General features: G+C 44.0%; 1 protein-coding gene across 1 annotated transcript in view; it reads right to left on the reverse strand.

Moving 5' to 3' along the window:
* LOC142302285 (uncharacterized) overlaps nucleotides 1-16,597 on the reverse strand; it is a 40,282-nt gene that overhangs the window by 10,128 nt on the left and 13,557 nt on the right. Inside the window, 1 exon segment of the mRNA XM_075343354.1 lies at nucleotides 4,084-5,660. Within this exon segment, the coding sequence (XP_075199469.1) occupies nucleotides 4,084-5,660 (1,577 nt within the window).

Here is a 16,597-nt window from a genome sequence, read left to right on the forward strand (position 1 = left end):
AACAATATAGCGGGTCAAGGGAATGATGTAGTCAACAACATCATCCATACCATGTGGGATACATGTCCCAACGTCGTACCCGAACCCACCACCAGGAGGCCCCACCTGCTCCAAATGATGAGGAGGGTACCTACTTCCCACCACACCTCAACCCAGCACACCCTTATGTTCCACGTCAATCCACCTGCTCTTATAATCCCTCAACTCCTCTACCTAGCCATCCAAACCCTACCACCAGACCCGCACCCACTTCTACTTCTCCATCCAGGTATTATAATTTATAAATTGCTGTTTTTTGGTTAAAAGAAAGAGAACATTTTTAAGTTTTTCTTTATTTTCTGTATATTTATGCCCAGGTTTGAGGTTTCGGGGGGGTTTTTTTTGGAACATGGAAAAATAAAACCAGTGTTGTGTTTTTAAAAACATGTCTTAATTTATTGTTTGAACATTCCTTTTGGTTAAAGTGCATTTTGCAAACAAATTACAGGATGGTTTTGAACACAAACAGTGGGTGGGGGATTATGGACAAAAAATTCTATTTGTCAAGACATCAGGTAACATCATTTTCCTACCTGGGTGTTGACCCATCCGGCGACAAAAAAATAATCACAAAAAAGCTCACTCACTCTCAGGTCACAATATGGTGGCGCTTTTCAGTAAGTATGGTGATGCTAAAGTCATGTTATAAAGTTATCATGTAGGAACTGTATGGCAGTATTAGTTATAATATAATGTATTTAGTTATTGTATGGTGCTCTCGGAAAAAATGCTCAAGTTCCCATTAACTTCTATTTTAAATCGGGTACTGGAGTTGTGCCAATCCAAGCATCCAACTGCTCTTAATGAGTACTGAGAATCTGAGCATGGTAGTGATCACAGGGCGGCACGGTGGCTCAGTGGTTAGCACTGCAGTCTTGCAGCGCTGGGGTCCTGGGTTCAAATCCCACCAAGGACACCATCTGCAAGGAGTTTGTATGTTCTCCCCGTGTTTGCGTGGGTTTCCTCCGGGTTCTCCGGTTTCCTCCCACACTCCAAAGACATACAGATAGGGACTTTAGATTGTGAGCCCCAATGGGGACAGTGTTGCAAATGTATGTAAAGCGCTGTGGAATTAATAGCGCTATATAAATGAATAAAATTATTATTATTATTATTATTATTATCACTCATCACTATTCTTTCTGTATGTGAAATGTTATTCACTAATGATGGGCGAGTGTGCTCTGCACTGCTTGGTACTCAATCGAGCATCGGGGTGCTCGGGTACGCTCTGTGCTCAGCCAAGTATCATGGGTGCTTGTTTGTGTCGTTCGTGAAACATCAAAGACAAAGCACAGGCTCGCTTCAGTGAATTGAATGATTTGAGTCGACACCCCAGTGAGCGCCACTTGCAGTCTCTGAATGGCTCTCACTGGGGTAAAAACAACATTTTCGGATGTACCATGTTTCCCCGAAAACAAGCCCTAGCAGGAGTTTTCAGCATTTTTGGTGTAAGGCTTAAATATAAACCCTACCCCCGAAAATTAGCCCTAGTTGCGGTTCAATAATTAAGTGTCCATGCAACCAAAAAAAGTTAGATGCTGCAGGACACTTTATTATAGACAGCAGACACCCCCAGAAGAAAGAAGAGAGAAAACCTCGAGATCATACTCAGTAGATGCTGATCGGGAGGACCTGTAGTGGATCGCACACACATATGATCGCACACCCACAAACATTGCACGCGCGCGCACACACACACACACACAGTCGCACACACACAATCGCACACACACAAACCACATCCAGCGATATCGATTGCTTCTGGCCAGCATAAGGACCTGGGCCACAGTGCAGTGGAGCGCAAGGACCTGCAAGTGGAACGCATGGAGGATCCAGAGGTTGAACAAATCGGTGCGTTACAGCCACAGGTCCTCACACACCACTGTACTGCGACCCAGGATTAGCCAGCTGGAAGCTATCGGTATTACTTGATGTGGTGAGTGTGTGTGCGCAATCTGATGTGAGTGTGTGTGTGTGTGTGTTGTGTCAGCCAGAAGCCGGGGAGGATTGCGTGCAGCATACCTGTTGGAGCACTCGCCGAGGACCTGGGAGCCACGCAGACGCCCGGGATCTGGTAAGCATGACTCGCCTAGGAAGGAAATCTGCATTTTTTTTTTTCGAGGGGCAAACTTTCCCCAACCATGTTTCTCCGAGAGTAAGCCCTACCCCAAAAATAAGCTCTAGCGCTCTTTCCAGGGTAAAAAAAAATATAAAAAAGTGTCCACACAAAAAAAAAATTCCCGTCGTTCCCTGTATACGTTCTGTGTATGGGTGGCTGTATGTGTGTGAATAACCGAACTGCCCAATCATTGACTCGTTACTGGAGTTGAGCCAGTCCGAGTGTCTGACCTGCTCGACTCGAGTAAAGAAGTTCACTCGTCATTACAAGTACCGAGTATTGCACTGTTCACCCACCACTATTATTCACACATCAATTTTTTTGTTGCAGAATCTGCACTTGAAAATCAGCAACGAATTAAAGTACAATGTGAGAAAACAGTATATTACCCATCCCAATCTAACTCTGTAAAAAGTAGCACTGAAATTCAGATCTGTACCATACCCAATCTATTGCAGAAATGTCACAGATTTTCACTTTTCTGATTTGGGCTCATTCAGATGTCTTTGATATTCTAATATGAATAAAATGGACTAAGTTTCATCAGTGTCATCAGAATTTGGTCAGTTTTAAAAGCTTTTTTCACTGGTGGGAAGAAAACGTTTTTGCTCCTTCTCTACCAGTCAGTGAAAAACGGACAGCATACAGATGACATCCCAGTGGTATCTTATTTTCTTCACAGACCCATAAACTTTCATTGCTGACTTTGATCTGACACTTGGATCAATAACAGACATGGCTCTTCAATTTTGCCTAAACCAGTCGGTCCATGCGAGGTGAAAAAAAATAAATAAATAAAAATCGGACTTGTGAACAGACCCATAGACTGCCATAAATCCAAGTGCTAAATGTGAAAAAGCACAGCACTCGAACATGAAAAACTGACGTGTGAATGTGGAATAACTATGGAAAGAGCTCCGCACCATACCTGTACCAAGATCTGCCAAAAAAACCACATGCAACATTATTTGCTGAATTTTCAGAAAGGTTTTCATGTAGCTTTATTCAGGAAACTCTTCTCAATGTGTAAATTTACCCTTGTGTCACCAGATTTGCGGCCATCACCAGTGGGCTCTTATAACTCATTCTAACATGCTGTACATAAGAGCCCAGAACGCTGTGTAGAACGTAAAAAAACCCAAAACTTTATAATACTCAACTAAACGGTCGGTGTAGAGCAGACTGGTAGAATGGGCGTCTCCGTTCTCTGGGTCCGGCGCCTCCTCTTTCGGCCATCTTTGTCCTTCTTATGAGGCTAGTGTGGATGACTCATCCAACGTCATCCACACAAGCTGACACTGGGGTCCTGCGCAGGCGCACTTTGATCTGCCCTGAGCAGGGCAGATCAAAGTATTGTACTGCGCATGCGCGGAACCTCAATGCTGGCTAGTGTGGATGATATCGGACGCGTCATTCAAACTAGCTTCAGAAGAAGGAGGACAAAGATGGATGAAAGAGGAGGCGCCAGACCTGGAGAACAGAGACGCTCATTCGACCAGTCTGCTCCGCACCAACCATTTAGGTAAGTGTTTTTTACGTCCTACACAGCGGCCTAGGCTCTTATATACAGCATGTTCGAATGCTGTATATAAGAGCCCACTGGTGATGGCCCCAAATCTGGTGACAGGTTCCCTTTAATATGAGACATAACTAGGAATAATATAAATGACACATGGGTAACAATGACTACAGTGACACACATCAGCATCAGTCCCCAAATTTTCATTATTGTCTGAAATGTACAGCTGCTCTAAAAGTAATCACCAAGTACCTACACCAGCGAATCATCCACCCATGTGATATAGTCATAGGGAAAGCAGTGATATAGGGATCATGACCTGTAGGCCTGACTTCTTATTAATTCCAATGGCAGAATGATGGAATTCTTAGGTCATGAAGGTTTCTTCAAGTTGCTGCTTCACCCCAATATCGTTATAGAACCATTATATACATATAATGCAGCATGAAGAGGCTCGGTGAAGGCGGCAGTGATGGTGTGTAAGTGTCTGATGGGGTCACACAGCTCATAAAAGGACAGCTGCCCGGCCTCATAATCCAGATGTATCCTGATTCTTTCACTGGAGATCTTGTGCGGTAACTGGATCGCTTTACTGTCTTTTATCATTGTATACTGATCAATACACCGACTCAAACAACAGGACTGATTATTGCATCCAATGTATGAATGATCTCCCCTCCTGTCTATACTAGGATAACACATCCCCACCATCCAATCCTCTGATCTTCTGATCTCCACATCCCAGTAATGTCGTCCTGAGGTAAATCCCCTCCTGCTCATCACCTGATCGTTTTGGAATCTCTCTGCTGTTTCTGGACGTTTCTGCTTCTTTTGTGTCCAGGTTGCAGATTTCCGATCGTCTGATATAAGGAGATTATTAGAAGCTGTGTTTACATCCAGTAATATGTCTGAAGGACCCTCCACATAGATCCACCTCCTTATACCTGTTATTACCTCACATAATGTGTGTAATGTGTGTGAGATCACAGCCACGTCCAGGTCATCTCCATCATGGAGCTGTTTATCATGTCCCCCTGTGTCCTCATCATCTCCCTCCTCCTCAGGATCACACAAGTCACCGGTGTCTGGTTCCTGTAAGATGGTCAGTGGATCAGTCATGTTACACAGCTCCTCAATGTGCCTCATCTTCCTGGACAGCTCGTCCTTCTTTATTTCCAGCTGATGGATCAGAGCAGACAGTGACAGTGACTCTTCCTTTTCCTGCCTGGAGATCTCACTCAGGACCTTCTTCTCCAGGTCGTCCACCCGTCTCCTGATGTCTGTACACAGGGCAGTGACTCTCTCGGCTTCTCCAGCAGCTTTTTCTTGAGCTTGTCTCCTGCGTTCCTCCAGTCTTCGGACTCTTTGCTCCAGCTCCTCTCTCTTTGAGAAATGTTCTCCAGAAACAGACCACAGTTTCTGCTTTTTCTTCTCTGAGGCCTCATCCAGTGACTCCAATTTATGTCCATTATGTTTCCCAATTAAACTGCAGGACACACAGATACAAGCCGCGTCCTCAGTGCAGTAATATTCCAGGATCTTCTTATGGACAGAACATTTCCGTTTCTCCAGAGAAGTGCTGGGATCAGATAAGACGTGCTCTGGTGATTTGCTGTGAACTCTCAGATGTTTCTCACACAGAGAAGCCTCACAGTGTAGACAGGATCCAACAGCAGGTACAGGAGAGTCCGCACAGTAAGTGCAGCAGATCCCGGTTTCCCTCTGTGTTGGTTGAGTAATGAATAAATTCTCCATTATGTTCCGCAGAGCTATGTTCCTCATCAGCGTCGGCCGCTCCTGAAACTGTTCTCTGCATTCAGGACAGGAATAAACTCCAGACTCGTCCTGTGTATCCAGCACACGATCAATACAGACCCGGCAGAAGTTGTGTCCACATCTCAGCATTACAGGATCTGTATAACTGTTCAGACAGATGGAGCAGAGCAGCTCGTCTCTCAGATCCGCAGACGCCATGGCTGACTGAGGAATAGAGAAACGAAATTACAATTCTCTCCTGCTCAAAAGGGCAGGTTTCCACTTGTGTACACACGGGAGGGCTTAGCAGCAGATCAATTACGTATCAAACCTGTTAATTAAAAAGAGCAAAGAAATATGTCACACAATGGGATCACCCACAAAAAGTTTTTTGATAAACATAACAGAGAAGATCCACAAACATTAAAAACACTTAAAAAGTAGAGATGAACCTGCAGATGTTCGGGTTTGCCGGTCCAGCTGGACTTAAAAGAAAAAAAGTCCAGGTTTGAGACCGGACATGAACCTGAACCCCATATAAAAGTTTATGGAGACCCGAACGTTATTGCTATAAAGTGATCTTTAGTAAGGGCTAGAGAGCTGCAAAGCAGGAGAATTATACTTTGTTTCCCCATGGTTGTCGCACTACCTCCTGGTCTCATCATTAAAACTTATAAATATTCACTGCTTCCCTCACTCACCTTCTGTACTGGAATCTGTGATTAGTTGCCCTCAGACTAGCTGTCTAAGTGTCCGAAGTAAAGAAAAATGAAAACATAAATTGCGCAGGGGTCCCCCATATTTTGATATTCAGCGCAGATAAACGCAACAGCTGGAGGTTGCAGCCCTCAGCTGTGTGCGTTATCTTGGCTGTGTATCAATATAGGAGGGAGCCCATGGTTTTTTTTACAATTATTTAAATAATTAAAGAAAAATGGCGTGGGCCCCCCACCCCCCAAATTTTGATACCAAGCCAAGATAAAGCAGACAGCTAGGGGCTGATGTTCTCAGGCTGGGGAGGCCCATGGATATTGGGCTCTCCCCAGCCTAATAATAGCAGCCTGCAACTGCCCCAGAAATTGGCGCATCCATTACATGCGCCAATTTTGGCGTTTTACCCAGCTCATCCCGAATACTCTGGTGCAGTAGCAATTGTGGTAATATGAGGTACTAATGACAGCTGTGATTTGTCAATAAAATAATAATCACAGCTGTGCCCAAGCCCTGGATTTGTAATGGGTAGGGGTTTATGAGACTCCCATTACTAATCATGTAAGTAAAAAGAAAAAAAAAGAGAAAAATCCTTTATTATAAAAAACCCCACCCTCTTTCTATAATTTAGTAACACCCAAAACATCCCTGCGTATCCGACATAATCCAGAGGCACGACATCCCACAATGAACCCCACTCTGCTACATCCTGGGGTTGCAGTGCATAGTCACATTAGAATACGTGACCGATCACTGTGGCTTCTGAAAAACATTAATGGAGCCGCAGCTGTGAGAATGGTGATGTGAGTGAGTTCACCTGAGGTCACAGCTGGAGTTTCCCATGGTACCCCAGCTGTGACCTCAGGTGAACTCAGCTGAGGAGAGTTCACTGCATCTCCTGGCAATGAACACACCAAAAACACGATACGGCTTTGACTTCTTTTTCTGCCAGGAAATGCAGGGAACTCTGCTCAGGTGAACTCCGTGGTGGAATAGTGGATTAGGCTATGTGTGCATGCTGAGTATTTGGTTGCAGAAATTTCTGCACTGAACTTGCAAAAAAAAAAAAATTGCACCAAAAAACGCATCTTGTTTTTGGTGCAATTTTTGCCAGGGAAAGCAGTGAGCTCACCTTTGCTGAGTTCATTGAGTTCACTTGAGGTCAGTTCAACTGCGCCTCTGTCAGTATGTCCCAGAGGCCGCAGTGGTGAGCTCAGGATGTAGCAGAGCTAGGATCGTTGTGGGATATCATGGTGTGAGTTACATTGGACCTGCAGGGGTGTTTGGGGGCGGGTTATTAAAATGGATAAATAGGGTGTTTGTTTTTTTTAAATAAAGGATTTTTCTCCGTGGTTTGTGTTTATTTCTTTTTACTGGCACTATAAAAATGGGGAAGGTCAAGTAATGGATGCACCATTCTTGGGCGCCTGCAGGTGCTATTTTTAGGGTGGGGAGGGCCCAAGAACTGTGGGCCTCCCCAGCCTGAGCATACCAGCCCCCCCTAGCTGTCTGCTTTATCTTGGCCAGATATCAAAAAATTGTGGGGGGCTCCACATTTTTTTCTTAATGATTTAAATAGTCAAAACAAAAAAAATAAAACAACGCATTAGGTCCCTTGCATTGTGATACATAGAGAAGATAATGCACACTGCTGGGGGCTGCAGCCTCCAGCTGTCTGGTTTATCTGCACTGGGTATTAAAATAATAGGGACACTGCGCCATTTTTTCCATCTATTCATTTCTATACTCTTCTCCCAGGAAACAGGCAGCTAGTGTGAGGGAAACCAATCACACATGCTGGCACAGAGGGTGGGTGGGGGAAGCAGTGAATAATCATAAGTTTTAATGATCGGACCAGGAAGCAGCGTGACAGCCACGGGGAGACTCAGCAAGTGTAAATCTCCTGCTTTAATCCCCATTTTGCACCCCCCTTAGCCCTTTATCCTTGAGGTTGAACACGAACAACAAAACAGACTTCCCTGAGAAGTCCATATTTGGGGTCTGAACACGGACACTAGATTTCCGGTATGGATCCCGAACTTTACAGTACCAGCTCACTCACCACTATTAGGCCTTGTGCGCACTAGGTGTTTTTGCTGCGTTTTTAGCGGCGTTTTTGTGCTTCCCCAGCAATGTCTATGGGTTTTCATAAGTGCTGACCGCACACAGCGTTTTTTTGTAGCTGTGTTTTTGTGGTGACCACAAAAATGCAGCATGTCAATTATTTCTGCGTTTTTCACTGCGTTTTTCACCCATTGAGTTCAATGAGATGTTCAAAAATGCAATGAAAAACACACATTGCAAATATAGCTGCGTTTCTATGACTAAAAACGCAGCTATAAACGCAAGGGGTGGGTACTAAAGTGACGTGTACAGGAAGAGGATTCCTTCTGTTGGTAAACACAGAAGCGTGAATCCTCCCGGTACCGCCACCGCTGCTTCCACAACCCGCCTGGTGCCATGTCCGCTCCCGTGCGGCGTCATGTCTGGGCGGGAGGTGGAGGCAGCGGCGAAAACAAAAGTGAACAGTAGAAAAAATGTCATACTCACGTGTCTGCAGACTCCCGGTAGCATGTCCGCTCCCAGCTCCTCTCCCGGTACCGCCGCTCCGGCTGTGTGCAGTCTCCCCGGGCACGTCCGATGCCTGCAGGACCTGGCGCTGATCACCTGATGCTGTCACCTGACACATCAGCTGATTGTAATTCTCACGGTGACGCCGGCGCCCGGTTTTTCCTATCAGCTGATGCCGTTAGGAGACTTAATCAGCTGATTACCACCAGCTCCTGCAGCGATGGGACAGGATCAGACTCTCATCCGATCGCTCCAGGAGCTACCGGTAATCAGCACGGACGTGACTCAGTATTTTATTTTTTTTTTCTACTGATGCATCAGCTGATTGTATATTGGCTGATTGTATAAAAGCCAATCAGCTGATGTGTGATGTGATTCAGGCCTTGAACCTGACATCATCTGATCGCTTTGCCTTCCAACAAACCGATCAGATGATATTGGATCCGGATTGGATGGCGCAGGACCCTTGACCCAGGATTACTGCGGAGGGGGTTCTTTATTTCAATAAAGATGGAGTCACTAATTGTGTTGTGTTTTATTTCTAATAAAAATATTTTTGTGTGTTTTTTTTTTTATCTGTACTAGAAAATCATGGTGGCCATGTCTAATATTGGCGTGACACCATTAATTTTGGGCTTAGGGCCAGCTGACAATATACAGCTAGCCCTAACCCCATTATTACCCAGCGAGCCACCCGTCACCAGGGCAGCTGCAAGAGTTGGATACAGCACCAGAAGATGGTGCTTCTATGAAAGTGCCATTTTCTGGGGTGGCTGTGGACTGCAATTCGCAGCGGGGGTGCCCAGAAAGCTTGGGCACTCTGCACTGCGGATTCCAATCCCCAGCTGCCTAGTTGTACCTGGCTGGACTCAAAAATTGGGCGAAGCCTGTGTCATTTTTTATTTAATTATTTCTTGAAATTCATGAAATAAAAAAATAAAAAAACCAAAAAAAAAAAAAGGGGGCTTCCCTATATTTTTGATTCCCAGACGAGTACAAATAGGCAGCTAGGGGTTGGGGGCAGCCTGTACCTGCCTGCTGTACCTGGCTAGCATACAAAAATATAGCGAAGCCCATGTCATTTTTTTTTTTTTGGGCAAAAAACTCCTGCATAAAGTCATGGATGGAGGATGCTGAGCCTTGTAGTTCTGCAGCTGCTGTCTGCTCTCCTGCATACACTAGTTCTGCAGCTGTCTGCTCTCCTGCATACAATGAAGAACATATTGAAGAAGGAAATGACATCAGACCTTTTTTTTTTTTTTTTCATCAACAATCTTTAATGGCATTGTGCACTGATTAAAAACGCAGTGAGCAAAGACGCACCAAAACGAGGTAAAAACGCACGCGTTTTTGCCACGTTTTTTAGCCACGGGTGCGTTTTTTGAGACAAAAACGCACAAAAACGCAGCGTGAAAAAACGCCTAGTGCGCACATACCCTTAAAATCCCTATAATACACAATGGTAACTGTCAGAGGTTTAAAAAAAAAAAAAAGTGGGGGGCTGCTTATGACACACTAATGCAAAATGTTCTCCTTATTTCCCCGATGAAGCTTGTTTTTACAAGCGACACGCGTTGGGTGAGGACTTATGAACTTGCACATCATGCCAGCATCTACATAATGATGATATTTTTTGTCCATTTGGTTGTGACAGTATGGGTATCTGATACAGGTTGTATATTGTATATTGATTAATTCTGGTGCTATTTGCTATATATTATTGTTATTTATTGGATCCCAGTGACTCAAACCATCTCAGCTTTATCCTGTTTATTGAGGGCTGTTATATGTGGATATTTTAACGGTTTATGCCTCCTATTGTTATTGATATCCACTGTCTGTTTATTGATCCATATGGACTCTGCCTGTGACAACTATACTCTATTTATGCTGCATTTATGATGGGTGGCACCTTGTTTTTAACATGTTTTTAAGGCTCTGTGCGCACTAGTGCGTTTTACCCGCGGATTTTCCGCGGAAATGTCTGCAATCTTTGTGCAGACATTTACCAGCAAATTCTATGAGAAAAAAAAATAGCTGTGCACACTGTGCGGATTTTTCTCAAGACATTTCCTTGAGAAGAATTTCTCGAGAAAATTTCTTGAGAAAATGATCATGTCAATTCTTTTCCGCAGGTACCCTGCGGATTTCGGCAGTACAGCCTGCAAAATCTGCAGGGAACCACCCGCGGGAAAATCGCGGCAAATTCGCGGCTATTCCGCGGCAAATCCGCATGCGGATTTGGTGCGGATTTTTTCCGGAGGTCCGGAAATCTTTCACTCCCAGAAGTTTCTCAAGAAATTTTCTTGAGAAACTTACCATTTCTAGTGCGCACATAGCCTAATTGTCTGTCTAAATAAACATGGTTGATTTTTTTTGTATACTAGTGAGTGGAGTGCATTATTAGCCCAAGCTTTCTCCTTGTTTTCCATTGTTCCCTTTGGGCTTATGCACCCTCACATAATTAAATTGTAAATTATTTATTGCTGTGCATCCCCAACTTATGTTTTTCAAATGTGATTAATGGGACGAAAAGCAAAAACAGATAACCCAAATAGTGTAGCTTGAATAAAGTCAAACTTGAAAAGTAGAATAACAACAACGTGCCATAAAAGTGGTATTATCAGAAGTATGGAAACACAGTGAGACGAATATCACCACTAAGAGATTATAATTATATATATATATATATATATATATGTATATATATATTTATAACCATACACGCACAATAATGAACCAATAAGTAATTCTTCAATCAACCTACCATATAATAATTGCAGCAGGTACACCTAGTCCATACAGCCAATGTTAATGATGCACATGCCACAGTATTTGAACCGGAAGCATAAGCTGCAGGAATTAAGGTCAGAGACCAACCACTAGAGCATGTGCCAAAGAAAGAATTGATACACATGCGCTGTGAGGGTTATCATCATGACTACAACAAAATAGAGTACACCAAAAGAGAAACTTGTACTGTGCGCATGCCCATATAGGAAAATGCACACATTAAATTGTAAGTACAATGCACTAGTAAGCAAGGAATGCGCATGTGCACAGCGCCAAAGGGAATATTAGATGCACAGGTGCTAAAAAGGTCAACAACATGACCACAACAAAATGGAGGACACCAAAATTAAATCTATAGTGCGCGCGTGCCGAAGCAATACAGTGCACGCGCAGCTTTAAGGCTATGTGCGCACTTACCGGATTTTGCCGCGGGTTTGCTGCATGTGTCGCTGCAGAAAATGTTCATAACATCTCTGCAGTGAATCACCAGCAAAACCTATGGGAAAAAAAAATCCTGTGCGCACTAGGCGGATTTTGACAGCTGCATGTTTTGCTGCGGGATTCCCGCAGCAAAAACAATTGCATGTCAATTCTTTTCCGCTCATTGCTGCGGGATTTCACTCCATTGACTCCAATGTAATCGTGAAATCCCGCAGGGAATAACGCAGGCAGCAAATTCTGTGCGGTTCACTGCGTTATTCCCTGCGGTATTTCGCAGTTTACCTCCGGTAATGTACATCGCTTGCCTGCAGTTTTGCAGGGAAGTGATGTCATTACAGGAAGAGGAAGCCGTGCAGAGAGTAAACACACACAGACACATAGAACACACATAGAAATCAAACGGAAATATAGAAAAAAAAAACCACGTGGGCTCCGCTGTATTTTTACCTTCCAGCCGAGGTAAGCACACAGCGGCGGCCCGGTATTTTCAGGCTGAGGAGGGTGAGGGGCAGGGTTAATGTCCCCCGCCTCACTCCCCCTCCCGCAGCCGAGAATATCAGCCACAGCTGCCCCGGCACTGTCGCATGCATTATGCGGCACTACCAGAGTGTCCTCGGCTCTTCCTGCCGCCGTGTAGCAGTGGCAGTCAGGGTAATACAAGGAGTTAATGGTGGTGGATCGCCGCCATTAACTCCAGGCCTGATCATGTCAGCTGTCACATAGACGCTGCCATGATCAAGCCGTAAGTAAAGTGAAAAAAAACACAGAAAAATCCTTTATTTTAAATAAAAGACAAACAAGCCTTGTTCACCCTTTTATTAACCCCTCCCGAAACAAAGCTCCGGCGTAATCCACAGCTCCGGCGTCCTGCGAGGCTTGCATCCAGCCGCTGACAACAGACACTGCTGAATGCAGCCTCGCAGCGAGACAGCAGAGGTAACCACAGGGCATTTCCCACGGCCGGTAATGTGAACTCACTGCCGACCGTGAGAAATGCAGAGTGTGCTCACAGGGACTCCGTCTATCCCTCTATTTCTCTATCTCAGAATTAAATGACTTTTTTTTTTTTAATGTGCTTTATTGCATTGAATGCAATAAGGCACATACCAACCAAGATTTCTGCAGCGACCTGAAGAGCACACATGCGCTTCAAATCGCTGCAGAAAATGTCCGTAGTGAAGAAAAAAAAAAAGCCGATTCCATGCGCTCTGACTGCAGCTCCTCCCATAGAGCAGGGGCTGCCGGCAAAGCGCACGGAAGTAGTGACATGTCACTTGTTAGAACGCGCGCTTCGGGAAGCAGCCGAAGCGCTGCGCTCTAAGACGCCACGTGCGCACGGCTCCTGCATAATCTTCATAGATTATGCAGGGGACGCAGGACGCATGCAGCTACGCTGCGCTACAAAGCGCAGCGTAACTGCATGTAATTACGCAACGTGCGCACATAGCCTAAAAATTGCACTAAGGCTACTTTCACACATCCGGTTTGAGCAGTGCGGCTCAATCCGGCTGTGCAAGCTATGCAACGGATGCGGCGAAAACACCGCATCCTTTGCATAAGTTTTTACATGCGGCCCGTCCGTTTTTTTTCCGGTTGCGGCATGCTACTGAGCATGCGCAGTGGAAAATACCGCATGCGGCAGCCGGATGCGGTTTTTTCCGCATCGCGCCGCATCCGGCGTCCATAGGCATGCATTGGAAAATGCGCCGCAGCGGCTGGATGCGGCGCGATGCGGTTTTTTTGCCGGACAAAAAAACGTTGCAAGACACGTTGCCTCCGGCCGCCGCTTTGATTACTTTTGCCGCATCCGGAAAAAAACGGATGCAACGCAAAGCCATCAGGTACAATCCAGTAACAATGCAAATCTATGGGGATAAAACGGATGCGGTACCGCATCCGTTTTACCCGTTTTTTTCCGGATTGTACCTGATGGAAAAAAACTGATGTGTGAAAGTAGCCTAATACGCAGGAAATATGCAAATGCAAGGCGATTGTTACAGAATAATATGGCAAAAAGGATACACTCCTGAGGACCCCAGTATGTGCACATGTACTGTATATGAGTACTGTACTAACAAGGCACTAAAAGATTAGTAGTAGGGGTGAGCGAATGTATTTGTCACTATTCGGTATCTGACGGATAACAGGCTATTCGCACCATTCAGTATCCAACGAATAAAACTACATCCGCTCCGATACTTTCAGTTTCATTTCTGACTTCCTGGCGAGATAGAGATAGAGATAGAGATAGCCTGTACTGTTTCTGCCTTTTCCCCAGTCACCACAGCTCGCTGTTAGGTCCAACGTGAAATTATTCGGGTTTCCCATAGACTTACATTGGGCGTCGAATATTCGCGAGTAGTCGAATAGCGGTGACATATTCGCCGGATATTCGGTAAAGCGAATATTAGGGTATTCGATCATCCCTAATTAGTAGTGTACAAAAATCTATAAGTTCAGGACAGGACACACAGGTGAATAATAAAAATGGCAGTAATCCAGACGCAAATGGAACATTGTCCTTAAGCCTGTAAAGGTGCACGAAACGCTGCATACAAGTCTAAGCTGTATACATAGAGGCACAGGTGATGTCTTCCACTCTTTATGCTTGCTTGACACTATTTTGCAGTAGTGGCTTATTCTGAAATTTAGGTTTAATATGACTATATCGTGTTGTGGCAACCTTTCATCACCCCTCTTTATGCGCAGTATACATTATCTGGTTGATACTGTCTAGCATCAATTGAAAAATTATTTTCTATCTCCTTTTTTGTTCTTTCATTGTTTCATATTATGCTGTTGAACATCTACTTACACATTTTTTTCACCAAACACGTTTTTAGCAACTTTCCTTTTTCTGAGGACCCCTAGTGGTTATTTAACAATACTGCATTTTTCATTCTTTTTTGTTTTCTATTGTATATTGTGAGGGTGTAATTTATTCAGCTGCACCTGCAGTAGAAGATTTCTTATTGATATTACAGTACGTGTATAACTTCTCTAATAACATTTTAGTTTATTTAGATTACCAGTTACTTATATTTTTATATATTTTTGTGTCTTTGTGCTATTTTTTGTGGCCAAGTTTTCTAATGATGGGTTAATTTCATTGGGTGTAGCCCCTTTTTTAAAAATGTATATTTTTAATGTTTTTTTTCCAATAAAGATCAATTAATTTTTATGTTTGGCTGAGTACTTATGATGATTTATAGGTATTTCTGTTTTTTTATGCGTTAGCCTTATTTATATCAAGCCATTTATTGGTTTCTCCTGTCTCACTCAGATGTAGTAGAGCAGAAACAGTCAAACGCTACATCTGTCTCTGCTTTGCTACAGCTGACCATCACTCTGCCCTGTCACTCCTCATGTAGTGTCTCTGACAATCTCAACACTGCTATTTCTGACCATCTCTCTGCCTTGTCACTTTGCCTTGTCATTCTGCTTTGTCACTTTGCCCTGCCACTCTGCCTTGTCACTCTGCTCTGTCACTCTGCTCTGCAACTCTGCCCCACCAATCTCCTCTGCCCTGCCACTGTCCTCTAAGGCCATGTGTCCACGCTGCGGAAAATGCGCGGATTTTTCCGCGGATTTCTCGCGGAAAAGCCGCGGATTTTCCGAAAATCTGCAGCAAAATCCGCGGCAATTCCGCGGTAAATCCGCGGCAAATCCGCACCTTTGAAAAGGTGCGGATTTGCCGGGAAAGTCGCGGATTTTGATGCAGAAAAATCCGCAGCAACATTCTACCGTGGACACATAGCCTTAGGCGGATTTGCCGCGGATTTTGATGCGTATTTTTTTTTTTCCCCATTCTATACCCAAAATCCGCAAGAATAATTGACATGCTGCAGATTTTTCCGGATCAAAATCCGCGGCAAATCCGCCGCGGAAAAATCCGCAGCATGAACACAGCATTTCCAAAATGCCATTGAAATGGCTTGGAAGTGCCGCTGCTGCAGATTTTCGGGAAATCCGCGGTAAATCCGCGGCAAAATCCGCAGCATGGGCACATAGCCTAAGGCTGTGTCCGCACTTTGCGTCGTCCTACTTGCAGTTCCAAATGCACCCTCTGGCAGCAATTGATTTTGCCCAAAGTTGCTTATGACCACAAAATAGCGCTAAAAACGCATGTGTATTTACCGCATTTTAGGTGCGTTTTCAGCGCTTTTTACATGCTTTTCAATAGCGTTTTGACAGATGCGGTTTGAACATAAAGACACTGCTAAATAAAGTTTAAACAGTCAAACATAATGAAAAAAGAGAAAAAAAAAAAAAAGAACCACATTTATAATTTATTAAAAAATAAAGAAAATAGTTATATTTCATATAATTATAGCGGTTATATATTATTTAGCGGTAAATAGCAATAAATTGATATTTTTCATTAATTTTATTGTCGGACTATGTGTGTGTGTAAAGGGACACATCAAATCTTTATTTTGATGTCCAAAAAGCATGCGTTTTGTTAGTCCAAAACGCATGTTTTCTGCACCTAAAAAGCAGGTAAAACACTGAAATTTTGATTTTGCATGCGTTTTGAAACTTCTCATTGACTTCAATGTCATCAAAACGCTGCAGAAATGGCAAAAACAATTGACATGCTGCTTCTTTGAACACATGGTTTTTGCCACAAAATATGCAAATTAAAC

Source organism: Anomaloglossus baeobatrachus, chromosome 4, assembly GCF_048569485.1.
Source record: "Anomaloglossus baeobatrachus isolate aAnoBae1 chromosome 4, aAnoBae1.hap1, whole genome shotgun sequence".
NCBI classification, from domain to species: Eukaryota; Metazoa; Chordata; class Amphibia; order Anura; family Aromobatidae; genus Anomaloglossus; species Anomaloglossus baeobatrachus.